The sequence below is a fragment of the Euleptes europaea genome, chromosome 2, assembly GCF_029931775.1.
Source record: "Euleptes europaea isolate rEulEur1 chromosome 2, rEulEur1.hap1, whole genome shotgun sequence".
NCBI classification, from domain to species: domain Eukaryota; kingdom Metazoa; phylum Chordata; class Lepidosauria; order Squamata; family Sphaerodactylidae; genus Euleptes; species Euleptes europaea.
Window position 1 is genome coordinate 83,860,649 of NC_079313.1, and position 27,879 is coordinate 83,888,527.

Consider the following 27,879-nt stretch of genomic DNA (forward strand, 5'->3'; position numbering starts at 1 on the left):
AACGTCCCTTCCGCTGACACCTCCGTTGCCAGGCAAAGCAGCAGCCTATGCGCGTGTGCTCGCAAGTTCCCTTCCTCGCAGGCCTTTTCCTCTCTTATTACTCATTCTGTCACATTAACCACACAAGGCAGCAGCCAGCGATACATGGGGGGGGGGAGACGAAGAGAGAGCGTACTTGAAGGGCTGCCATACAGAGGGTGCCGAGTTGTTTTCTGTTGCCCCAGAAGGTCGGACCGGAACCAACGGGTTGAAATTAAATCAAAAGAGTTTCCGTCTAGACATTAGGAAGAATTTTCTAACAGTTAGAGCGGTTCCTCAGTGGAACAGGCTTCCTCGGGAGGTGGTGGCCTCTCCTTCTTTGAAGGTTTTTAAGCAGAGGCTATAGATGGCCATCTGTCAGCAATGCTGATTCTGTGACCTTAGGCAGATACTGAGAGGGAGGGCATCTTGGCCATCTTCTGGTCACTAGGTAGTTGTGGGTTTCCTGCGTTGTGCAGGGGGTTGGACTCGATGACCCTGGTGGTCCCTTCCAACTCCATGATTCTATGACCGGAGTTGGCAGCGACCGTTGGGACCTTTGCTTCCCCACCCGCCCAGCCAATCCCTCTCCCCCGCCAGGGCAATAAGCAGCCTGGCCGCACGGGACGAGCCGCTCGCCCCCCGCCTCCAGCCCCGCGCCTTCCCGGCTGCTTTCCCAGCCGCTCCTCCACAGCCCCCCCCCGCGACCCAAAGGACGCGGCGCCTCCCCCTCCCCCGCCGAAAGCGCCCTGCAGCTTCCCGCGCGCGCAAACGTTTTTCCCCTCCCCCTTCGCCGCCTCACCCCATGAACCGCCCTAACGACTCCCGCAAAGCTCGAGGGAGGGCCCAGGCGTGGAAGAAGCGGGGTCCCCGTGCGTGCGTGCGTGCGGGCAGGCGGGCCCGGCTCTTCCTGCTTCCGGGGCGAGGCCACGCCTCCACCCCGCAACGGCGCCTCCTCTCGACCAGTTCTCCCGGGTCCCTCGGTTTTGATCGCCGCTTGTTTCTTGTGGCTCCGCTTGTGGAGGTGTGCGGCCTGGTCGTGTGGGGGAGGCTTATTCGGGTGCTGGGCGAGCCGAGTTGAGTTTGCCGCCCTGTCCAGAGAGAGGGGGGGGGGCATTTGTTCATGGAAGGTTTTGCATTGGATTTGCCCCTGTTTAGATGCACTTTTTACAACATAAGAAAGGCCCCGCTGGATCAGACCGAGGCCCATCAAGTCCAGCAGTCTGTTCACACAGTGGCCGACCGGGTGCCTCTAGGAAGCCCCCAGTGAACTTTTCCCCATCCATATTCTCCAAACTCAACAATATGTCCCCATGCAGAGTTTTGAGAATTCGGATGGGGAAAAACTGCATCTATACAGTGGCAAATCCAATGCAAAACGTTGGTTCTTGTGGGTTATCCGGGCTGTGTGACCGTGGTCTTGGTATTTTCTTTCCTGACGTTTCGCCAGCAGCTGTGGCAGGCATCTTCAGAGGAGTAATGCTGAAGGACAGTAATGCAAAACCTTCCATGAATAAATGGCCAGAGAGAGAGAGGCCCATTGAACTCACTTCGGAAACGGGCTGAGAGGTCGCGTTGGATTGCAACGGCGAAGCCTGGTCGTCTTCATGTCAAAATCAGTTGGCTTTACATCCAAAGCGCACCTGTGACTTCAGCCGTCATGGCTAACTTCTGGCTGCTGTTGTAAAATGTCCAAAGATACATTCCCTGGAGTTCGTCTTGTGGAGTGCTGCAAAAGGGGCCTGCCCTATCAATAGATTTATTCTGTGTGGAGTGAATCCATAAATCTGATCAAGGCATCCCTTTAAAAGATGGGACTTCTGGCATTCTCTTTGTTTGCATGCTTTGGGAGGCATGGAGTCAGTGAAAATACTTGTATGAGTCTACAAATAAGTGCCAGAAGCATTACCTTCGAAGCCCTGCACACATTGTTCACAAGTCCAATCCAAATTAGTCTTGAGGCCTGACAGGTACTTCCTGAGCAAAAGCCAGTTCTATCAGTTTGGTTCCATGATAGTTCCCACTGCCTCCTCCTACTTTGAGCCATCTATTGTATGTGATGAAACAGGTTCTTGCAGAGGAAAGCTAATCCCACAATAGACTGGCTTGTCTTTGAGGTGCCCGTAATCTCTTGCTCTTTCAACTGCAGTATGGGCCCTGGCACTCACCACTCCACTATCTGTACCACTAGATCTATGGTGAGGCCTCATTTGGAAGACTGTGTGCAGTTCTGGTCGTCTTATTTCCAAAAGGATATTGCTGAGTCAGAAAAAAGTACAAGAGGGCAACCAAGATGATTAAGGGTTTTGGAGCACTGTTCATACAAGGAAAGGCTGGAAAGTCTGGGGCTTGCCAGTTTAGAAAGGCCGTTTATGCAGGGCTGTTTCCCTCGCAGTCATCCCGCCAACTGCTTCAGGGGTTCCTTTTGATCATGCATGCTTTTCCCGACCATCAGAGGTCACCTCGCTCTCCACGCGCATTTCCTTGTGTTTTCTGGGTGCTATTTTAGCCAGATTTGGAAAATGTGTCCAAAACATGCAGAAACACTCAAGGAGCAAGAGGCAACCTCTGATGATCAGGAAATGAATGCATAATCAAAAGGAAGCCCCGAAGCAGTCAGCGGGGGGGGGGGGGTGACCACAGGGACCCTGCATAAATGGCCAAAAAAAGACTACTGAGAGGAGACGTGTTAACGGTCTACAACATTATGCATGGGGTAAAAAAAATGGATAAAATTTTTTCTCCCTCACCCACAATACTAGCACTAGGGAGCAACCAGTGAAGCTGATGGACAGTAGATTCAAGACAAGCAAAAGGAAATATTTAACAAGTAATTAAATTGTAGCATTCACTGCCAGTGGATGTAGTGATGACCACAAGCATGGATAGTTTTAAAGGGAGGGAGGACAGATTCATAGGTAGGATTAAAGGGAATTTCCATATTCAGAGGCAGTAAAACTGCATACAAGTGCTAGGAGGTGTCTTCAGGGGAAGGCCTTCACCTCCATGTCCTATTTGTTGGCCCTCCAAGGCAACTGGGAGGCCGCTGTGTGAAATGGGTGGCTGGAGCCGACAGTCCACTGGTCTGATCCAGCAGGGCTCTTCTTATGTTCTTATATCCCAAATACATCCTACTCCTATCCTTGGTACTGAGAACTATACAGCATCTTATTACCGGCTACCAATTCTATTTAAAAGCTCTGCACTCTCTCTTGTAGCATCCCAAGTTCAAACAACCTTGTTACTCCACCTCCAATAGGCAAGTCTGGTCCAATGATCTGCCTTTCCCCTAGGCATCCCATATCACTGTAGTCCACCCTCAAGATATTTTTGTCTACTAATTATTTTTAAAACCTATAGCGCCACTAAAAATGGCACCATGGAGCCCTCATGGGTGATTAACATAATATTAATTAAAAACATACCATACATGCCAAAGCATTTGTGGTATGCTGACCATCTCAAATGTCATCATCTAGTCCCATCACCAAGTTTCCCATTTTTATCACCAACTTGGCCATCTGTACAGCATCTTCCACCATACTATCTCATCCATATAGCCTTTCACTGATTTGTATTTGGTGTCTTCTTGACCCTTAGCCAATTATTATCTCTTTCATTTTCAGTAACCTCAACCTGTCCTAATATCACCTTTAGGGGTGTGCATTCTACTAAAGCCAAACGGGGGGGGGGGAACCAAAAAACACCTTTTCGGTATTTTTCAGGGGGCTTTTTAACCAGTACAAAAATATAGGGGCAATAAAGGGAGCTGAAAAAGCAACTCCCAAATAATGCCGATTTGGGGGGCTTTATTCAGGCTGCTTTGGGCCCGCCACCATTTTTCCCCTCCCCTTCTCCTCCTGCCTCCCCCTTGCTTACCTGAGTCAGATCCTGGAGGTCCGAGCCGGCAAAGGCATTGATCTGAACACCCCTGCATTCCGATCCTTGCTTCTTGTGGGCTCAGACCTCCATGTGGAGGTTTGAACCGGCAAGCGCCGTGGATTGGAACACCAAGCCCAGCACTTATATTGCGTCCCCTGCAGCCCCCAATCTCAGAGGCCACAGGGAACCCTGTGTATTAAACCCAAAAAATTTCAATTATTTGGAAAAGCCAAATGAATTTTTGAAAATTTCCGGGTTTAATAAACTTGAACCTGAAAAATACTGGAAAAAACGGTGCACAGTCCTAGTCATTTTCTCTTTCCTAATGACTTGATCATACAGTTATCTTCATGCATGCTCCATGTCTGGACTTTCTGCATCATTTCTGCTTCCCTGTGGGGGATCCATGATGCTCATAAATGAGAACCCCAGTTGTCATGAACATTTTAGAAGAACAGAACTACACTAAAAATGATAACTAATGTTTCCTGTAAGAGGGTAGATTAGCCTCTGGTCCTTAAATGAAAATCTATAGTGGATGTGTATAATAATGCTAGTATGTTGTAAGATCTTACCTGTGCAATCTTTTAACTGAGCTCTCAAGTTGCTTCCCATGCACCTTTACCATGCCAGAGCTTGAGTGGGTATTTCACCGGAATGCTCATATTGCACACAGAGCTGTTCAGCTTAAACAAGATGCTAGGCACATGCAAGATCACATGGGTAAGTTCTTGCTCACCAACATCACATTTAAATCAGACCTTAATTATTAAAGGTGAGAGAATATTTAAAATGCAGCATGCTTGGTACTATTTATGCTGTAATGATTTTGTCATATCCATGGGTTAGACATAGTTTCGGTCTTGTTTATAAGCTGGTTTTCAATTAGTGTTTGTGTTTTCCTTAATTGTGCAATTTGCTTATAAACTGCTGTTTTAATTGGAAAACTAATTTAACTGTGTTTTTAAAAAGTTGTTTACAGCTTTAAATTCTGGAATACATTCAAATTGGCCCAGCTGATGGATTTTAAATTGTGTTTGCTGCCATCTTGTGGAGAAAGTTCAAGTAAGACTAAGCAACATTCACTTTTTGCTGTATTTATTTGGTTAAACATTTTTTCTGATAAGCCAGAAAAGCGCCACCTCCTGTGCATAATTGAAACAGCATTTAAAAGAAACTCCTTTTGTCTATGTGCCACATCACAGTTATGCAGTAACAATGGATAAACAAAGCAGCCTGAAAGGAACAGGAGGTCTGTTTGGCTCATAGATAAGACATTTCAGTTTTGTAACCACTTTTGTTTAATTAACTGTCCAGTGTTCTTACTAAATATTCCAAATTAATTTTGAATTTGGCTATTGATCTGCCTGCTATTTTTTAAAACAAAAAAATATTTGTGTGACAAAGACTAACAGGTTTATAGTGGCATAAGCTTTCAGGGACATGAGCCCATTTTATCAGATGTATGAAGTGTGTTCTCATTCAGCAAATATATCTACATTGGACAAACACAAAATTGTAAACAGTGGAGTCAAAAGGCAACTAAATATAAGATAAACAGTCTGTGATATTTCACAATAGCAGTAAGATAACAAATTTAGCATTACTAAGCTAATTTAAACCTGGCTACAGGATAATAAATTATTGTCCTTTCTGAGGCATAATTATACAGTGTCAAGTGTCCTAGTGAATTGTAATTCAGCAGTTTCATGCTTGACTTTCCCTTTGAGTTTCTTTTGGGATTAATCATAATATTTTATTGTTTAAAGCATTCTAACTACAGTTTCTGATAACAGATTAAGAAGCTAGTTCAAAACGCTTTTGGGCACAACTCTGACATTGTAACAAACCATCTTTTAAACAATTGTACACCTTTAAAATTTGTAACAAAGATATAGGTTAGAGATAGATATTTCCAAGGACAAATGTGAGAAATAGAGGAAAGTAAGATTTTTGTTAAGTGTTAATTTTTTTAAAAAAAAATTGAATACATGTAGCCAAACAACTCCACTTACTTCCTGCCTCACCAGAAGAGCTGCTTCAGTCACTTCTGCTCCGTGCTGGATATTGAAGAAGGAAATTAAGAAACCCTGTAGTTCAAGTGTTGCCTTTAAATAGGAGGGGGCAGAGGGACATATAGGGCCAGCTGGTGCCAACTTTTCCATCTCAGTCTGAAGTTTGTTTAGTAATAAACAGAAATGTTTATTATAGACACTTTAAGAAAAACGACTGAACAATCTTTGATGATCATGCATATATCTTGTCTCATCGGACACTGCAAACACAGTTTTAGTGAAGCTTACTTCCACATAATAAACACACTCCAGTAAAGCAATGAGGTACATTTAGTAGGGTTGCCAGGTCCCTCTTCCCCACCAGCGGGAGGTTTTTGGGGCAGAGCCTGAGGAGGGCGGGGTTTGGGAGGGGAGGGACTTCAATGCCATAGAGTCCGATTGCCAAAGCAGCAATTTTCTCCAGGTGAAATAATCTCTATTGGCTGGAGATCAGTTGTAATAGCAGGAGATCTCCAGCTAGTACCGGGAGGTTGGCAACCCTATACATTTAGGGCCTTACTGGATATGGAATGAGAAAGGGACTAGGTAGAATACTGAAGAAGAAGAAGAAGAAGCAGAATTGGTTTTTATATGCCACTTAAGGAAGAATCAAACCGGCTTACAATCACCTTCCCCTCCCCTCCCCACAACGTATACCCTGTGAAGTGGATGGGGCTGAGTGTGACTAGCCCATGTATAGGAGTGGGGAAACCAACCTGGTTCACCAGATTAGACTCCACCGCTAATGTGGAGAAGTGGGGAATCAAACCCGGTTCTCCAGATTAGAGTCCACCGCTTTTAACCAGTACACACTGGCTCTCTTGTGGAAGTTTCTCTACATATTTGGGATAAGTGTGCAAAAGGAAAAAATTGCATACTTTCACAGAGTCCAACAACTCCAGAACAAATTAACTTGCTTAATCTGTAATCTATTTTTTTAAGTGCTAGCTGGATTGCAGTTGCTGTCTCTTTTTGTAACCCAGATTCTGCAGCTATACATACTTGGTTTGTATGTTTGTTTTAAGAATGAAAAAGGAGAGTCCCGTGTGTATGTTCCTTGGAGGAGGCATAGAATGTGACATACAGGCAGATAGTCTTCAAAGGTCAGATGAAGATAAATACCCTCATAAAAGTTATCAGTTGCTAACTTCACACCATTAGAGACAGCTGCAGCACCTGACCTATAAGAATGATCACCTTCTTTATTGGCCTTGCTCCTGTGGCTTCAGACAGCAGACTGATGGACAGAAACTAAAGTAAATGAACAGTGCAATCCTATGTAGAGTTGATTTCAGTGGGCGTATCCTGGAGTAACTCTGCATGGGATTGTATCATAACTTTTTCTGGTGGAGATACATGGTAAGAAAAGCTTTTCATGCAAACTTCTGTAAAGGCATAGGAGCAGAACATGGGGAAAGTGGCAATCCTGAAGACTGAAGTAGAACATTGCAGCAAATATAATGTCAATAGGGTGTAGTAATGACCACCATAGCATTGGATTTGTAAAAGACAGCCAAACTACACGTGTAGGTTTTTTAAGAGTTGGGTCTGGATTCCCCAGACCCAACTCAGGTTCCATGAATATTGGGCCTCAAGCATCAAAATATTTGAATCTTTCCATTTTCAACTTGTTCTTCAAGGTAAGTACAAAATAAAAAATTGAAATATCAAGTTATGACACCTGTGGTGTGACATCAGACACTACTGTGTGAAAAGTGATCATATGGCTTAGCTCTGCAACAAGATTCCCTTGCGACGTAAGTTGGGTTCAGTGCAAGAATCCAGGGGGTACAAAATAAACACACCTGGCACCAGGCTCTGTTTAAAAATCTTTTCACTCTTACTGCATGTTCATTGTCTCCTATTGGTCATGAGCAGCACCCTCTTTTCTTTGTAGGTAGGGTAGGTAACTCCAGAATCTCCTGTTTTAATTGGTCCTCATGAGCTTTCAGCAACCTGATTAAGTAAATATGCAGAGAAATAGCTTATTTAAAATTTTGTTGAAATCTAGAAGTATGATATTCCCAAGCTTCCAAGGCTAGTTTCAATTATAGCTCTTAGATTCAGGTGATGTTTACTAATCCAATTTACTGAAATATGGTAGCTCACTTGTTACAAAATTCCTGTACAAAAGGTATACCTAAGAAGCATTTATCATTACACCCAGGAGCAAAGTCCTGGGCCCTTGTGCTAAATTCAGATTCATCAAGAGGCTTGACATAGTCTGCCCCCAGAGTTAAATAAAGCCTTGTAATTTCTCCATTCTTTAGGTGATACGTTGATGGCTACATGCTAATGCCCAGCTACTCACCTGACGAATTTGACCATGGATTCAAGAACATTGTGACCTGAGGCAGCACTGCATTCATAAAATGAGAGTCCATATTCCTAGTATTCAAACATAAGAGACCATAATATAAACAATACATATTCTTAACTTAGTGGCAGTTACCATCCTTTTCACTCAACTATGGGCAATTGGTTGCTATCCCAGACCCAACTTTCAATCACACCACCTGATCAAAAAGTTACACATTCATTTACAGAGTTTTACCAACCATAATCTGTTCCTTTTTAAGAGAAGAGAATGAACTAAAACCGGTCTTTGTATTCCATGAGTCATTACCCACAACAGGGTCAGCAAAATGAATGGAGAGGTTGCATTACCAGTAAACAGCTCAGCTGAAGTTACTGAACAATTTTAAGACAAGCAGTTTGATTTTTATCCTTCCCTTTCTCCAAGGAGCTCAAGGCACATACATGGTCCTGTCCCCCTGTTTTTATCTTCACAACAGCCTTGTGAGGTAGATCAGGCTGAAAGAGAGAGTGACTAGCCCAGGGTCACCCAGTGACCTTCATAGGAGAGTTGGGATTGAAACAAGGTCTCCCCAGTCATAGGCCGTTACCGCACTAATTACTTAGTTCATATTTTCCTCTTCGTCAATCCCTGAGCCTTGGAAATGCATGCTAATTTTCTGACCATACATCTCCTTTTTGAAAATGTTTCAGTCTGTCCGCACTTCCCCCTCCCCCTGAAAAATGACAGGAGGAGAGGGGTGGGTCTGAGGAGCTGCCTAGCTAGTGGGGGGTGTCCGAAGTGGTGAGGCAGAAGCAGCCCAGCCAGATCAGATGAGGTGGCTCTGGCATGCGGAGATGGCACTGGGCTGGCATCCCCTTTCCTGCAGCTGCCGCTGAGGGGCCGGTCATGAGCAAGAGCTGCCGTGGCGAGGCAATAGGAAGCCACCGCCAACGCTGAGGGGCTGGTTACAGCCAGGAGCCGTACTGTCGAAGCAACAGGAGGGTCGAGTTGGCATCTGCAGTACAGATGTTTGGATTTATCTGACATGGATAACACAGAGAGAGAGAGGGATTTCCCTGTCACTGTGCTTCCCCTGGAGATTGTGAGACAAAAGTTGATATGGGTACCTGGGCCAAGCGTAAACCATCCTCAACAGATACTCTTCTGCGTGCACTGCAGTCTGCTTTGTTGCCAAGCAGAAGGACAATGATGCCATCTCCAGCTCCTTCCTATCAAGACATGATCTTTCCTTCAAATATCAGTTCAAACTAAAAGATTACTCGTGAACATTATGTCAGCAATAAAGCTTCTACAGTAGATAACTCAAGAATACTATTTTAAGTCAGTCCTTCCTAATTTCTTTCTATTAAAGAAATCAAATTGGGTTGGAACTCAGAGTCGTCCCACTAATGGAAGAGGGTGGAGGGATGATCTCACCTGATTCCCCTCCTCATTGTCCATCCAACCTATGTGGTTTTTTGTTTATAAGTATCCCCCCGCCCCCATGCTCAGTAATGCTTGCGGGAGGTCACAGTAAAAGGGAAAGGCAGGAAAAGATCTCCTTCCACCAATGGAACATATATAGGATTGAAACCAGTATTCTTATCCTGGAATAGGAAATGTGAGATGAAAAGTCTGGTTCTAACTCTTTTCTACATGTATTTTTTGAAATAATGTATTTAGTTCTTGTAGGTTATCCAGGCTATGTAACCGTGGTCTTGGAATTTTCTTTCCTGACGTTTCCAAGACCACGGTTACACAGCCCGGATAACCTACAAGAACCAATGAACTCTGACCGTGAAAGCCTTCGACAATATAATGTATTTAGATTTGTAGACTGCACATCCTTAAGATGAGCACCAACAGTATATATCTTAGTAAGCTTCACAAATGCCTTCAGAATTAATAACTATAGTTTAATTATGAAAACAATCTTGTTATTGTAGGTACAACCACCATTTCTACACATTTTCATAATGTCGATTTTGATTGCAAAAATAATTCCTCAGACAACAGTGGATTTATTTCAAAAATGGATTTACCTCCTCCCTTAAAAAAAAAAAAAGGATTTACCCGCTCCTGTCTACACAATCAGGAGACACCAAGTATTGCTACAGTATTTTTTCATGACATTGAATAATGAGAATAGGTTGTTACTCCTGTACGTAAAACACACACAAAATTCCAAGAATTGTCCCCTTGCTGTTCTCTTTAGCAATACTGTAGAACTAAATGTAGGTCTCCGTATTATGCAACAAGACGGAGTTAGCAAATATATATCATGGTGAAATGCCTTGCTGTTATGATTTGTTACAGTCACCATGTTGTGAAGAAGAACCACTGAAGCACAGATTTGTCCTAATGGATCCAAAGATGTTCTCCCACTGGTGCAACTGCACTAGAACCGCACATCCATAATAAAGTGGGGGCAGGTTTTTGCCAGTTCCCAGCTCCCACTGCAAACTTCCATTCTTCCCCACCCCCATGCTTTTGTGAGAGTCCCTTGACCCCAAGAGCAGAATTTCAAGGGGCTGCACTGGGAGGCATGATGCTCCATGAGCATCACTCCACTTGCAGTACTTGGGATCCAACCCATTATCCTTGATCCTTACCTGGATACAATTTAGCCAATACCGCACATCTGCAAAACTGTTTTCTGAGGTGATGTCATACATCAGCACCACTCCATCAGCCTTTCTGAAGAACTGCTTGGTGACACTGTGATATCTGTCAGGAAAGATTTCTCTTTGCAGTTATGAACTTCCTTCACATTATTTTATTTGCCCTCCAGAAAAGTCTCTGTGTTTGTTTGTTTAATTAACTCTGAAAAGCATCCTGCCCTTTCAAAGAAATCAAGATTATTGTTTATTTTTATGTAAAACTTTAGAGTAGATTCACATAGCTACTCTGTTACACTGCTCGATGCCTTTCCCCCACCCCCAACCAACGTATTGTCTGAAAACTATCTTTGAAGCACCATGAACTATTACTTCTTCTTACAACCCTGGCAATTTCAAATAGCAAACGCAACATGTGCTGGCTCCAATGCACTATAAACAAACCACAGTCCACGTAATACCTTCAATTGACCAACCAAAATGATACCAAACAGCGTGCAAGCTTTCAGAACTCTTCCTGAGGCTGGATGTTAAAAAATAAAAAAGAGGTAGTGGGAGAAAAAGGCATGTTTCAGGCCATGATTTTATATGCCTTTTCTCGCCAGCATACATATGCTCAATGCTGGTAGGCAAGCCAATATACATTGGTGCCTTTGGAATCAGGTTGTACCCTAAATCCACAGGCCAAGAAAAGAAAAGGTGTCTCTCCACTCAAATTACAAAGGCCAGCAATCTTCCTTGCGTCTCTCTGACACCAAGCAAAATTCACAGATCTCTTGTAGTCATGAAAAAGCTGACACCAAGTGGAGAACTCTGCACTCATTGGCTACTTGCAGCAATGTGCAGATAATCAAACTGTACCAAGTTCTGCCTGTAGCAGCAGCTTTAATGGGGCTGGATTATCAGTTTGCGCACTGGGATGTCCCATGTCCCATGTCCAATGGGAAGAAGTTCATGGTAATAGATGCTGGGATTTGGCATACCACCCAAAACCTTCCCAATGTCAGCTAGGGACTGGGGATGCAAAAACCACAATCTGGATTTGTGAGAAATAATCCAGATAACATTTTTGCCATATAATCCAAGCTGAAAAACAAAGCCCTGTGCAGAAGAATGTCATGTGCATCATATAATGTAAATAGGTTGTAAATAGGAATTTGTCTTCAAGCATCTCCTGCAGAATAGATGCTGTGTCTTGGCCAGGAGAACAAAAGCCCTCCCAAAATTTTACAAACAAGCCAAAAATGAAAAACAGTGTTGTAAAAAGCAACTTATGAATGAAAACAACAACACCAGGCTAAAGAATGGAACAATATATATAATGAAATAGACAAGAACCATACACAAAATACTACAATGTATAGCAATCTATATAGTGTCTAAGCATACATGTAGACAAACATTATAGTCCAACCTCACACGGGGGTAAATAAGACAGAGAAATCCAACAAGACGTGAAGAATACTGATGGTCAGGTGAGTGTGGATACTGAACAATGATCCAAAATGGATCAAAAGGGTCCAAAGGAGATCAAAGAAAGAAACGGTTGTTCCGGATACAAATTAGAAGTCGGTTTCTGCCATAGGTCTCATTCAATCTCAGAAGAGTCTGTGCATAGTATTCAATTCTTTCATAGGACATTTAAGCCTCTTGCTGTATTAGATTCAAATCATCGCATTTAGGGTAAACAAAATCTTAGCCAAACATTTTAAAAAATATTTTATTAACTATTTAATATCAAATGCCTTATTGAATTGTCTTCTAAAGACATAAGAACATAAGAGCCCTGCTGGATCAGACCAGTGGTCCATCTAGTCCAGCATCCTGTCTCAAACAGTGGCCAGCCAGTTTCTCTGGAGGTCCAACAACAGGGCATAGAGATGAAGGCCTTCCCCTGATATTGCCTCCTGGCACTGGTATTCAGAGGTTTCCTGCCTCTGAATGTGGAGGTACTCTTTAGTTACCAAAACACAAACAAGCCCCAGTCTAGCTATCAATGTGTATCACCAAATATTTCTTTCTTGGCTTTTCCCTCTCCAGTACCTAGATGCTTCCTACCTTTCCTGGCCAGCTGTATCCCATAGCCGTAAAGTGAAGCATTTGTTATCCACAAAGAGGTTTTTGATCCGATAGTCCATTCCTAGGGGATACAATGCAGCCATTTACAATGCAGTTTTGTGCAAGTCCTGAACAGCTTCCAAGAACTGAAGTATGCAAGCTGAAGAGCTAGTGATAAGGATGAAACACTGCCCTCCTTCAAGTGCTCCCATCGCTGAATTTAACAGACTAATCAATCAAGGCTAGCACAATGCTGAGGAAGTTTGTCAATGTTATTATCTGAATTTGCAAGCAAAAAGAATCACATGAAGAAGTGAAGTTGACTTCTTCCATGTAGGAACTGATTAACTATCTTGTTGTATATACTGTAGAATAGGCCCACAGCCGAACTGGGAGAAATGAGCTGGAAATTCTAATAGGTTGGATGGATCCTGCCAGCTTTCCCATTGGTATAAGAGGGAGGAGGTGCCCATTTTAATTCCAAAATTTAAATGCTAGGGATCGTGGGACCTAAGTGAACAAAAAGCCTCATGGGACAAGGCTGCAGTAGAGAAGGGAACTGGCCAAGATTTCCCCACTTTGCCCTCTTGAGTCAGCAGAAAAGCTGGTGAGATCTAACCCTCTTGTGTGGAAGGGATACTCTCCATGCATCTGTGCTATATTTCTTTTTAAGTGCACACAGCTCGGATTGGGACATAGCTGCCATTTCTGCACTTCTGTTCCAAGGAACAGTGGCCATTGCAGAGACAATCAAGAGTTTCATGGCATCTTAAAGATTAACAGATTTATGAACATTTGTGCCACACAAAAAATCTATTAGTCTTATTCCAGATGACCCTTTCTTGTTTTGGCATCAACACTAATAACAGCTGGAATGTATCATCCCAGAGACAAAAAGACAAGAGCTGTCAAAAAGCTCCCATCTTAGTGGCAAAACATAACACAGGTGATGCCTCTCTATGGGACCAGCCCTATTTGCTTCAAAGTTGTTGCCACCCAAAGGGCCACCTGTAATTAGAAACAAGAAGGGCCAATCAAACTGGTGGCCACGAGGGTTGCCAGCCTCCAGATGGGGCCTGGAGTTCTCCCAGAATTACAATTATTATCCTGACTACAGCGATCCGTTCCACTGGAGGAAATGACAGCTCTGAATGTCAGACTCGGTTGCATCACATTGCATTTCCCTTCCACAACATCCTTCCCAGGCACTGTCCCCCTAATCAGGGATTTCCCAAGCCAAAGTTGGGAACCCTAGTGGCCCATTCTCAGAAGAAATGTAGTGTGTTTTACTGGGCAGAGGACCACAAAACGCAGCATACAAACAAGGATAAAAGAACATGAAAGATACTGCAGACTTGGCCAACCTGAGAAATCAGCAGTGGCTGAACATGGACTGACACAAACAGGACACAGGGTCTTATTCCAAGACACTGAAAGACTGGACAATTCTATCAACTATTTTGTCAGATTACACAGAGAAGCCATTGAAATTCATAAACATCAGCACAACTTTAACAGAAAAGAAGAGAGTTTAAGAATGAATCAGGCTTGGTTTCCTGTCCTGAAAACCTCCAGACTAACAAAGACTACAGTTCACAATAGCCATGCAGATTAGCTTTGGATTTCACACATTAACAGATCACTTCAGGATACAGTGGTTCCATATTAACATACCACACCCTCATTAGCACATTATCTTGATACTTACAGGACAATGATTAGCACATTACCTTTGATACTTTTTGAAGGACAATGATTCAGCTCAACCCAACCCCTTTCTGACTATATATTACTCTTCCTACACACTTGACACTGAGAGACACTGTCCTTCAGTGTTACTCCTCTGAAGATGCCTGCCACAGCTGCTGGCGAAACGTCAGGAAAGAAAATACCAAGACCACGGTCACACAGCCCGGATAACCTACAAGAACCAATGAACTCTGACCGTGAAAGCCTTCGACAATATTTTAGCAAGGCCTAGGCTTTTATGCATGACTTGATAATGCCTCTCAGCATAAGACGATAGATATTTACCTATGGTCGCAGTTATATTTGACCCAAAGGAATCATCATGTAAACCACACAAAAAGGTTGTTTTGCCCACATTAGAATCTCCTACAAAGAGCAAGTTATACAGATGGTCTGGATGAGGGCAGACATCTGCGGTGCCTTTTGAAGTTTCCTTGGTTTCAGCATTCACTTGGCAATCCTGATAATCCATGTTGACGTTTGTTTCCTTATCCATTTCTATCCTGGCCTCTTGATCCTTCTCACACTCAGAAATATCAGCCTGTCCTTCTTTTCTGTCTTCTGTTAAAAGTTCTTCTCTCTCCTCGAGGGTCTGAATCCTTGTCTCACTCTTGGACATATTCTCCAGTTGGCTGTTGTGCCACTTACGCAGAACTGTCCTTGGGGAAAAACAAGCTGGTAGCATACCTTTTACCGATGGTATCCCTTTGTCCATTTTTATAGATGTTTTCATTCTCACTCCCTGCTCAGAATCAACAGAAGGCCACTGAGTCTGAATTCTCTCTCTCGTCTTTAAAACTTGTTTATGAAATTTGGGTTGGGCTACCTGCCCTAAAGACAGAATGTCCTCCTGTTCTGGGCTCTCTTTGGGGCCAATGACCTGTGATGCCAACTTGGAATGACCAGGAGAACAACCCTCAGAAAAAAGACTCACTGTCTGCATTGGTACTAGACCTTTAAGGTCTAGTCTTGGCTCAAAAATGCCAGTTTTTCCCATCTCCAGAACATCATCTTGCACATAACTCTGTCCTTTACGAAGAATCTCTTGTTGAAATGTACCCTGGTCAGTTTCTAAAATTCTCTTCCCTGGACCATCATTCCTCAAGACACCTTCATATTGTGGTATTTTCCCCTGAGTGATATAGTGCGGTTTATTTCCATGTTGTCTCATTTGATCTGAAGATTCTTGTCTTTGTAAACCACGATTGTGCATCTGTTCTTGTTGTGATTCAGACGACTCATTCAGGGCTGCTATAGCATCATTCAGTTCTCTAAGCAAAGAACTTTGACCTAAAGGCTCCTGTAAGAAACGCTGTTGTGCTTCTTCAATAAACTCTGCCAAAGGATCCTCTTCAATGGAAATCACCCTTGTTCTGGGCTCTGACTCGGCTTTGGTAATCAATGCATTGTCCTCTGGTGCCCTACAGGGACAGAAAGCATAGGGCAGTTCCTGCTTGGTACACAAAAAGGTTTAAAGGTTTAAAGGGACACCATTCTGGAGCACAAATGCATGAGATGTTAAGAACCTGCAAAGTTATCCACCCACCAGGCTTCCAGCATTAGTCACTCAGGCAGGATAAAGAGCAAGTACACTTATTACTAACATATAGATTGTGACCATATAAATGCTGCAAGGGCCAATGGGGGGAAAGATTGTATATCAGAAGGCCAATAGAAAACATATTAGTAAACAAATATTGTTAGTTCCTCTGGGAAAGATCTGGCCAAAAAGTGGGACAGAAGTCTTAAAATACATGATTTTTATTATTTTTAAATTTTAACAAGGAAGTCTGGGGTGCAATGGTAGACAATTGTGAGCAAAAGCTCTGCTTTGCCCTGGAGTACCCCAGAAACATGCTTCCAATTTTTTAGATGCAGCACATATAACAGTTCAAGGAAATACCATAGCCACAGATAGGAAGAGTGAAGGTATCTAGATGCCAGAGCAGGGGCCCAACTACAGAGAAAACCACTGCCACCTTTTTCATCTTTACTTAAACCAGCCATGTATTCATTTCACTGCTTACTGCTGAGCAGAACTGTCCAGTATATCCTCACTCAACCTATATTCAAAGTTCATCTCCAGTTCAGAGGTGACCATCTCGGTTTCATCCTTAGAAGAACCACAAGAGTAGAGAAAGAAAGACAAAAAAAAAAAAAACATTGTTAACACACTAATTCCCAAATTGTGTGCAGGGACATACTTATATGCTGCAAGAAAACTGCCAGTGTACTAAGGCCACTTTTGCATGGTAATTAGCAGCACGTTCCAGGCTGAATTGCCCCGCATGTTTTTTTGAATTTTGCACGCTGAACCATCATTTCGGAAGTGACTGCGAAGCCAGTGCATACCTGCTTCGCATTACAAAAGAGTCCATTTAAGGTGACCTTTGGCGTTTGCTTCAAAGAATCCCCCTCAAGGAACAATGCAAAACAATAGAGGTATGTTAGCTATGCATATGCTAATGGCTATGCAAACAGGAACAAAGGAGCAGACAAGTGGGGGAAGTGGAACTTCTTTTGCGTCAGAAAAAGGCATTTTTAAAGTCACATTTTAAAAAAGAGCTTTGAGCGAGCATCAAAATTGACCATGCAAAAATGGTGTAAGAGAAACATATTAAACTGCTAAAGGTGGGACCAAGGTACGCACTCCAGAAGTAGGCTGCCTGCTGCATTTCTGTGTGGTTTATTGCTCCAGCCTTGCCTTCTTTCAATCAGCTCCTGCTGGAATGGGTATTTTGCTGCTGTATTTTGGCATCAGTTATGACTTGGATCATTCAATTTCCTGATGCAGACACACAACAGAATTATCTGTTACCAAAAGAGGCTACATGTTGGATCTCTGCATGACCCTCTGCTCAGGGTGTACCTCTCTTCTACCAGAAAAGTAACTCGCACAGGGGATGGATAATTATGAAAGCAGGCAGTTCTCCCTCTAAAGGTAGGTAGGTATCTCCCTACCTCTAAAGTATACTTTTATTGGATGTACAAGGGGAAAACACCTCCAATTTTAATGCATTTGACCCATGAAAGCTGACATTGAACCATGAGCCTTCCTGCTGTTTGAACAGCACTGTGTCACATGGTCAGGTGTCATAATATACACAGTGCTAGTACAGAACCAGCCTTACCACTGGCACACCCAGGCTTGTACTTGTGGAAGTACTTCAGGGGAGGAAGGAGTGGTGAGCTGAACGAAGGTATACCTGTGGAATTTGAGGTGTCTTGCTGGAGATTTCCTCCAGTAGTCTGTCCCTGCAAGAAAAAAATTAGTATATGAACATATCTACTTTCCCCACTTATATTCATGTGTTGTTTCTGTGCAAAAGACCTTCACATAATAACATTGCAACTCACTGAACAGCTTGTACTGAGAGGGTGGCAGTAAATGACAGTGCAACCAGGAAGTATATATAATCATAAAAAGAGCAGTCTTGCCCCCTTGACATCATGCTGCAGTTTTAGCAAAGCAAAACCCCCAGAGAGCTATACAACCAGAAGTGATTAACTGGCAGCAACACTGGGTGAGAACAGCATTCCCAACCCATTCTTGCTCTCACTGATAGGCTCTTTGCACAGCCTTTGCTTGGAGACAGAGAACACCCCAGCATTCTGCTATGGTTATTGCTCTGCCAGGTCAGACAGGAGATGTACACCCCCATGAGCTTCTCAGAGGAGGAGCATAATAACAATGTACTAGATCATTAGACAAATAACTAATTAATGTTGGGGGGAAGCAGAAATTCAAATGAAACAAACTTGTCCAATAGAAGAGCAGACAAAGAGCAATTTCCTTCTTTCCATTAAACAGGAATTCTAGTTCATTCAACCTTGGAAAGCTTTCCAAAGAGGGGCAAGTCTCACTAGACCATAAAAGGCATTTCCTGCAGTATACCCTTCCCTGGGCATGGTGGTATTGTGAAGCCAGGATTAGGACTCACCTGCCGCCTTCTTTGAACATCTGTGATACTCTATTTTTCATGATATCCAAATGTCTTTGAGTTTCTTGAAGTTGATGGAGAACTTGTTGTAACTGGTTCTCCAGGGCAACGTTGGTTTGTTTGAGTTGCTGGTTTTTAGTACTAGCCTTATGCTGCTTTTCTTGGAGGCGGAAAAATTCTGTCTCCAGCTGAAAAAGGATTGAAAATGATTGATCAAAACTCCTGAGAAAAGATGCTTAAATATGCTGTGAAGGTTCGCTCTTCTACGGCAAACTTGTATAAGCCTCATATTCTAATAGCAAAGTCAGCCAAATCTTTGGATACTTAAATCTAGTGACTGGAGCTGTGAACGGGCAAGTCAGATCTTTCTCCAAACCTGAAAAGGGCCCCAGGTGTGCAGAAAAATGTGAAATATATTTTTAAAAAATACATTGCAGGGTTTAATAAACCCAAAAATGATAAAAGGAGCACTTGTAGCTTTAAGCAATGGATTCCCTCAGTGGCCTTTGCTAGGCAACCACAGTATTCCAAGCTTAGTTCTCTCAGTAAAGGGCAGGGGGCAGGTGAGGGCCCTTTCCAGGCCTATTTTGGGAGGACTCATTTGTCAGCTCCACGTTGGGAAATTCCTAGAGATTTTGCAGTGGAGTCTGAGGAGGGCAGAGTTTGGGGACAGCAGAGGCCTCAGACAAATATAATGCCATAGAGTTCACCCCGCCCAAAGCAGCCATTTTCTTCAGGGGGACAGATCTCTGTCATCTAGAGTTCAGTTGTAATTCTGGGAGATCTCCAGGTCCCACCTGGAGATTGGCAACACTAGACCTGGCTGCAACCTCTGGGTAACTTGATACCACCCAAGTTGCATAAGTACATGGGCTCATGCTGGCAACACACCCAATTGGTTAAGAACATAAGAAAGTCCATGCTGGATGAGACCAAGATCTATCAAGTCCAGCAGTCTGTTCACAACAGTGGCCAACCAGGTGCCTCTAGGAAGCCCCCAAACAAGACAACTGCAGCAGCATTATCCTGCCTGTGTTCCAAAGCACCTAATATAATAGGCATGCTCCTCTGATCCTGGAGAGAACAGGTATGCATCATGACTAGTATCCATTTTTACTAGTAGCCATGAATACCCCTCTCCTCCATGAACATGTCCACTCCCCTCTTAAAGCCTGCCAAGTTGGCAGCCATCACCACATCCTGGGGCAAGGAGTTCCACAATTTAACTATGCATTAGGACCTCTTTTAGCAACATACTTGATTAGTTAAGGTCACCTGACAACTCATTTGATTAGTCAACTAGAATACAGTTGCCAACCTCCAGCTGGTGGCTGGAGATCTCCCACTTTCACAACTGATCTCCAGGTGACAGGGATCAGTTCACCTGGAGAAAATGGCTGCTTTGGAAGGTAGACTCTATGGCATTGTACCCCATTGAAGTCCCTCCTCTCACCAAACCCCACCATCCTCAAGCTCCACCCCCCAAATCTCTGGGGTTTCCCAACTCGGAGTTGGCAACCCTTAACTAGAATCATGCCAACGCAGGGCATTTGGCGTAAAGGAAGATGTTTCATTCTGGTTAGTGCCCTTTGTCTGGATTACATCGCCCTCTGGGTCACCTCTTGATGCTAGACCAGGTAGGTCTTAATGGCTGGAACACCTGCCTTGGACTTCAAACTTTGAAACTCTGTTTGGACTCAGTCTGGTGAGGTAACATCTGATTTAGAGAACCAATCCTTGTAGACTGCTTTTGGTTAGAGATTTAGCTTTTATTATTTTATCCTTGCTATTCACTGCTCTTATATTATGTATCTCTGCACATTCCTTTAATAAAACTTATTAATTATATGTTGTGGTGTTCTTGGGTTTGGAGGCTTCAATGTGAATCCAGTACTTCAGCCCTATTGGCTACAGCTAGCTCAGTAACTGTTTTTGGAACTCAGCTTGCAAGAGCCCCACCTTGCAGGGCTGACTTCTTGATCTAGACCTGGAAGGGCTCAGTCCCTTGGTCTCTGACTGATGAGTTAGTTAAGAGAGCTGGTGGTAGCACATTTCCCTGGGGTTGTGAGGAGTCACATTCCATCACTTTGTGGTTTTTGTCTTTGACCAACCTATCACCCTTAAAGAAAACACCTTTTTCACAGGCCTCAGTTAAATTGCAGCACAGAAATAGCAATGACTGACGTGTGGTCTGTTTTTTTCTACTACTACTTTTACTATTGCTGCTGCTACTACTACTACATAATGAACATTTATTTAAACAAAAGCCGTGAAAGGGTTTTCCCCCCCTCAAGACTCCAAACAGAAAATATTTGCAGCACATTCCAAATGAGTTCCATGGGTGAACTTGCCTTTGGCATCAGTGAAACAAAAACAGGAGTGCACAAAGGGCATCTGCACTGACCAAATAAGCGCCTTTTTCTCAGGGCTTCTAGTATTGTAACACATCGTACCAAAACAGTGTTCCTGGGATACTCATCAGATGGGAAACAGCTGGGTAAGCGTGATGGTTTTATTTGCTGACTGTGCAGCTGATCCTATCTCCCTGTCTGTAATTTTAGCTAGAGTTGGATGCTTCCAGAAGGTGGCACCATTTCCTTTGCATTAAGGCAAGATGCAAGACACTATTGGTTCTGAAGGACACAGTCCAGCAATCTTTGGCCTTTTTATTTGGTGCTCTGTGGAGATGTGGAAAACGGAACACAAGTCAGACTTGCCTGGGTCACTCCACTCTGACCTCTATCTTACCTCTGTTTGAATACGTAGGAAATGCTGAATTTCCCTTTCCCTGACATCCAACACTTTCTGCATCTCCACACTGTAAAACTTGCTTCTGATTTCACTCTAAAACAGTAAAGATAGTAAAGTTGTAATTTTATGTGATATATCCTGGTGATGGCAGTTACTATGGGCCATTTGTATGCTTATACCAGTTTATAATACAAAGATGGGAGGGAAGGTGGCATAGTATAGCCTGATCTTGTCAGATCTCGGAAGCTAAGCAGGGTCAGTACTTGGAAGAGAGACCGCCAAGGAAGGCAATGGCAAACCACCTCTGCTTAATCACTTGCCTTGAAAGCCCCTTGCTGGGGTGGCCATAAGTCAGCTGCAACTTGACAGCACTTTACACACACACATAATACAAAGATAAAATCTATGTTGACTTGACTATACATTCAATTTCTAATCCACACCAACATTCACACAGGTACACATAGCTCAGCAGAGACTCATAAGCAAAAGTGTCTCATATGAAAGGAACATAGGGCCACTTAGTTTGTAAAATTTCCCATGTCTGCGCAACGTCCTCATACCAACACGTATTATGCATATTAAATTATAAATTATTTTGGCCTTTAAGAAGGCCCAAATGATGCTGCTATAGTTTTTTTTACAAGTCATTAAAATTCCTATGTGTTGAATTCCCATAAGAGGTTCCAGAAAATAACAACGAGGGAGAAGCTCCCTCAAGGAAAGCAATTTGTCCACACTGTGCTTGTTGAACCTCTTATGAGATTTGGATATATGTGGTTGTGTGTTGTGAGATATACCATTTTTTGTCTGCTGCTGTCAATTTGCTATGTTTTGCCAGAGACCTAGGAGTATTGTAAGCAGCTGTTTTCTGTGTCCTGTCCATAGAGAGTATGGTGGCCATTGTATCAGCTGCATAGAATCCTCACACCTCCATTTAGCTCGACCTGGTGCAACTGTGTATCGAGTTGTGGGTTTTACAACAAAAATCACCATCTGAAGAGCCATTGAAGGAAATCTGTTGCCTGAGAAAAGGCCTGGGCTCCTATCTATTCTTTCCTAGCTACGAGGTACCCTCTCCATTCCCCTCTGCAGGCTCCAGGACCAGCAGCACCTTGTTTTCTCCTGCTTTAGGTTCTCAAGGCGAGGGGAAATCCGCTGGGCTTCCTTGCTCCAATATCGCATTTCCATAGGGCACAATCCCAAGTGAGAACTGTTCCCTGACCTTCCATGGGGGGGGGGGGGAATGCTTCCAAGCATAATGCTGGGCCTGTTGAAAAGGAGGCAACTCAGGCCTTGGGATTATACTTGTCCTTCCCGCTCACCCCTACCTTCCCCTACCACCCATTCTTGCAAACAACATTCACACTATCACTATGTTTTGGATCAGAGACCTTTTTTCTTCCTGAACCTCTCATGCTGTTCATGAGAAAGATGATGAGGCATCTCCCTCCTGAAGTATAAAGAATAACAATGTTATGTTATGGTTCTTTAGTACAAAGTAATCTACCCTGAGCCTCTGGGAAGGGGTGGGATAAGAAAAGGCAAAATAAACAAATACAACACACCCCTTCTGAGAAGTCCCTAGAATTAAGCTTGATTCAGCTGGTCACCTACCTCTCGCTGCAGCCGCCTTTTCTCCCTCTCTATTTGCTGTTCCATTTCCACATACAGCTGGTGCACCTCCGTGTTGTGATCAGCAACACGTCTAGAGTTCAGAAGACCAAGCAAGAGGGTTTTTAATGCAGATTTCTTTGCCCCATGTGACCTGTTACTAAAATGGCCATGTACTGCCAGTTGCACACACATTTTAAGGAGCTGCTTTGTACCTTTGGTCAGCAATCAGTTTTATGGACGAGCGGCTCTGAAGAGGGAAAGAGCATTGTGGGCCGCCACCACCCCATCACCAAAGTGGGCTGTGGACAAGCCCCATTGCCCTAATCACCGTTCTCTCCACACCCCTCTCACCCCTCTTGCCTGGGGTGGCCAACTAGTTGTCCTCAGAGGAACAGATTTGGCTGGAGGGCATCCACTGATTGATTAACAGGTAGCTTACCTGTAACTGGTGTTCTTCAAGTAGTCATCTCAGTCACACTGATGGGAGGCCGAGTATGCGCAGAGTCTACCTTCAGAAACTCCCAGAACTAAAATGTTTTTGGCATGTGCTCCTCCCTCTCCAGCCATGAACACAGATGGAGAGAGTTCCAGAAGAGGTTTCTTCTTCTGCAGTCAACAGCGAACTGAGAGGGGGATGTGGCCCCACCTACTCCAAGCATGTGGAGTGGGGCTAATTCCAAAAACATTTTAGCTCTGTAAATTTACAAAGGTGGACTCTGTGCATGCTTGAGATGCCATCAGTGTGGTGCAGAGAGACCACAACAAAGAACCCTCCCTTGTCTAAGGGAGGATCAGGATCTCCCTTCTCTGAGATCCTTTAGCTGGACAAGATAGGGATTGATCCTCCACCTTTCTGCAGCACTTGTTCTTGCTATAAACTCAAACACTTCCCATCTTTGAGTCCAACATTCCCTTTTTCTGACTTTCCCCCACTCCTGTTCTGAAAAGCTACAATTGTGATAACCCTTCCATACGACCACCTTCGGTTCCATGACCTACGTGTTCAGTATTAGCTGTAACTTCTGTTTGGCATGTTTAGCTTCCTTGATCAAGTGCGTCATCTTAGCCAAGAATTCCTTTAGGCTTCCTAGCAGATAAGGTTCATCTTGCTGGAGATGCAGCCAAATTGTCCAGATTCCTGATGGACTATAATAGAGGAAATTTTATTATTTCCTGGTGCATTTTCTCAAGAAAAGACAATCTCACTGAACTTTTAATAGGCCTCTTGTCTAGGACCTGATTCAGGGTCAAATTAAAGGTGATGCTACTAGCATTCAATCACTGAAACTGTTATTTAGCCCTAAAAGCAGAGATAATATGGATCAGGGCCATCACTACTGACAAAGGGAGATTAATTCTTCTCTCTCTGTGTCCTGCATCATTTTGCCAATCAGACATCCCACCCACGTCCAGATACAGTGTACGTACCTGGGGTTTGTTTCTCTCCCTATCAGGGCTAAAATCAACCAAAAGGAAGAATTAAAATCAATTGGGGAAGAAGCACCTGGGGAAGAATTAACTTCAGCATCCATGATCCCAGTCCAGACTGGGGCCCCATGGCTGCTTTTTGTGGTCAAGTTACACATTGGATGTTCCATTCTGAGAACTCAAGCATCACATATCATTTGGCCCCTTTTACTTCCCTCTAGTTGGAGGGAAACAAGCATGTGCAATAATTCTGTGTCAGTGGTGAAGAGGGCTACAGAATTTTGGAGCCGATGTTGCCAAAGCTGGAATATTTCTATCGGTCTACCCACATGTAGTCTTGCAAACAGTTAGTAGATCAAAGAGAAAACTGCCTAGGCTGGGTTAACTATTGCACAATTAATGCTATTTAAGTACAGCTCTGACCAGACAGAGGAATAAATGTTCTTCCATCAGGATCCCAAGAGAAACACTTACTTACCAGAAATGTATTTGTAAGTAAACAATTCCAAGCCAACACTGCTACTCCCTTAGCTCAAGCCAGGGAATAATGGTCTGTAAGATCTGGATCTTAGCCTGACATTACCCTTTGCAGCCTACCCCCGCCCCCGCCACCTCCAAGGCCCAAGCGCAGTAGTCACTGTGTTCTACGCCAATCTGCATATCTTTCAACTGAGCCCATTCGCACTCTGCCTGCATCCATCTGTGGAACTCAGTCTGAAACAGCATAAGGTTAGCATGTTCTTACTCTTCAAAGATGCTGTCAGCTCCCAGTTGGTTCATGAAGGCCTCAAAGCAATTCTGCTGTTCGATATCTGCTTCCTCCAGTGGCAGGTTGGCAGGACCCTTTAATAAAGCATCTTTCCTCCTTCGGTGTCGTCTTGTCACAGACTCTGAGCTCAGGACATGCCCTGTCATATGACAACCAAGATCACACCTCTGGACAAACGTGGTACAATACGGAAGAGCTTAAGCCAGTATTTGGCCAATGGGGATGAACCCCATAACTACCCATCATTATTCCCAGATTAATTGTTTGATGAGTGAAAGGCATGCTAAATCAGGGCACCTAGCATTTCCAAGCCACACAGGAATGGTGCTGTTCCCCATGGTGATCACTATATCCAGGCAAATTATTATTAGCATTAGCATTGCCATTTATATCTTGCCTTTCTGTTCTGAAATTGAATTCCCAGAATGGGTTACAATCAATCTAAAAGAGTATAAAATATAAAAATAAGAACATGGTGAGAAGTCATACCATCCACACTCTGCCATGGTGACCCTTTGTATTAGCGCTCCTTTCTTTTCATTTCATTTCCTTTCAAGCTTATTTAACTCATTTGAGATTTTTTATATTCTTCAGGGGCTGCATGCTCAGCTGCTGTACAATGCCTTCATGGGAGAGCTCCCTTAGCCAGAATTTTTTTAAGGGATCAGAAACAAGACTATTTGCCCACATGCACCCCACTGCCCCATGGCGCAGAGTAGTAAGCTGCAGTACTGGAGTCCAAGCTCTGCTAACGACCTGAGTTCGATCCCGACTGAAGTTGGTTTCAGATAGCTGGCTCGAGGTTGACTCAGCCTTCCATCCTTCCAAGGTCGGTAAAATGAGGACCCAGCTTGCTGGGGGTAAAGGGAAGATGACTGGGGAAGGCACTGGCAAACCACCCCGTAAACAAAGTCTGCCTAGTAAACGGGATATGATGTCAACCCATGGGTCAGGAATGACCCGGTGCTTGCACAGGGGACCTTTACCTTTACCTTTTACCCCACTGCCACAATGTCTTGTGGTTTAGTCTAATTTTAGTTGTGGATTATTTATCTGTAATTTTGAGGCTTTGTATTCCCCTCCTGTAAGATTTTTCCTCAGGTGTATGCATTTAGTGTGGGGAAACAACAATTGAATCATAATCCCTTGCCTTCTCTCCTCCAGTGCTATACTCCCTATATTATATATGGACGATATCCCACTATTGTCACTAAAACATCACTGGTGGATGTACCATGTAATGGCTAAAATGTGCTCATGAATTTCAGTGATTGTATCAAAAGTCTCATAGTGGGCAGTTGAATGACATTTTAAACAGGTGTAGTCCATATGAAATCAAATGGATTACACCACAGTAAAGTGTAATCGTGCAACCCTTCTGTGAGCCAACCAAACCCTTGTGTTCAGCAACGCAATACAGTAGCTGGACAATTACCCTTCATTGTGGGCTAACAGTTAGGATAAACTTCATGATCCAATCATACATTGTGAAGTCAAGTTTTACCCTCTTTAAAGCCCTTTGTAAATGATGTTATTGCAAGCACCTCGGCTCAGAATATGGGTCTGACCACCTTAACGTGAGCACAACCAGCCCTGTTGTATAGAATTCTAAACTGATGCATACTGAGCCCTGCAATGAACTCTTGAATGGTTAAGTATCCCTGGCAGTCAGAATCAAGGCCGTCAAAGAGCAGCTCCAGCTGTTCTGTGCTCCAAGGAAAGTCTTCCTCCTTCAATTTCTGAAAATAAGAAAAATGTCAAATCAGATCTGGTCTACGGTTCTTCCAAAACCAGTTATTCAAGGGACACTTCCCCTAGAAAAGTGGCCTTATGACACCCAAAGGATTGTAGCAGTCCAGACCAAAGTTGTTTGCAACCATGCTGGTCCAAAGTAAAATCCCAAAACAAAACACAATCCACATAATATCTTTTTGGGGGACCAACTAAAATGTGTGCAAGCTTTCAAGTTCACCAGAACTCTTCATCAGGCTGGACTGTATGATATTAAAAAGATATGGAAAGGAAGAGATGTTTCAGGATATGATTTTAAGATATGTTCTTGCCAGCATTCCTGTGCTTGATGCTGGGCAGACATGAAGATTTAAAGTGGTGCTGTTGGTATCAGGTTGCATCTGAGTAGCAATCCACCCTACAATAGCATTAAGGCTATTAGTGCACTATAGCCATGTTCCCCCACCCCTTGATTTCACAGAATGGTCCAGCAAGACGACAAGATCAGGATTTTTGAAAGGCCCTTCTCATTCTCCTCTGACCCATGTTATGCGTGCCACTTCCACAAGAAGACTCAACACCAAATGCCACATACCTTCTACCAAAATATATAGTCCATACCACAAACGTACCTGCATATCCCCACGTATAATAAGCCCTGTTTTGTTCTTATCATGCTCCTGGAAAATGCCCTGAACCTTTTTCATTAATTCAGAAGGAGCCAGTTCTTCTTCCAAGATGGGAGACATTTGCATGCTTCCCCATCTGCTTTTCCCTTTCTTCCGGCGACTTGACCCAAACTTTCTGCTTTTAGGAAGCCTTCTCTGTTGATCCATGGCCCTCTGAGTCCTGCTAAGTCCTTTGAAAAAAGAAAGCAGGGGGGCATTATGCTTTTTTAATGCCTTCAGTGTGCTCAGATGCATTGGTTACACTACACGATATTTAGGGTTGCCAACCTCCAGGT

The 27,879-nt window shown here is 43.5% G+C and overlaps 1 protein-coding gene across 1 annotated transcript; it reads right to left on the reverse strand.

The window, feature by feature from the left end:
- Positions 1-9,218: 9,218 nt before the first annotated feature.
- On the reverse strand, positions 9,219-27,670 carry RAB44 (RAB44, member RAS oncogene family). Its single transcript, XM_056844816.1, has 12 exons — positions 27,548-27,670; positions 26,809-26,923; positions 25,161-25,323; positions 22,988-23,078; positions 21,368-21,463; positions 18,620-18,807; positions 17,885-17,933; positions 16,706-16,791; positions 14,964-16,099; positions 12,930-13,011; positions 10,866-10,980; positions 9,219-9,293 (listed from the first exon to the last, which is right to left on the reverse strand). The coding sequence occupies exons 1-12, from the start codon at positions 27,668-27,670 to the stop codon at positions 9,219-9,221; spliced, it is 2,319 nt and encodes a 772-aa protein (XP_056700794.1).
- Positions 27,671-27,879: the final 209 nt, after the last annotated feature.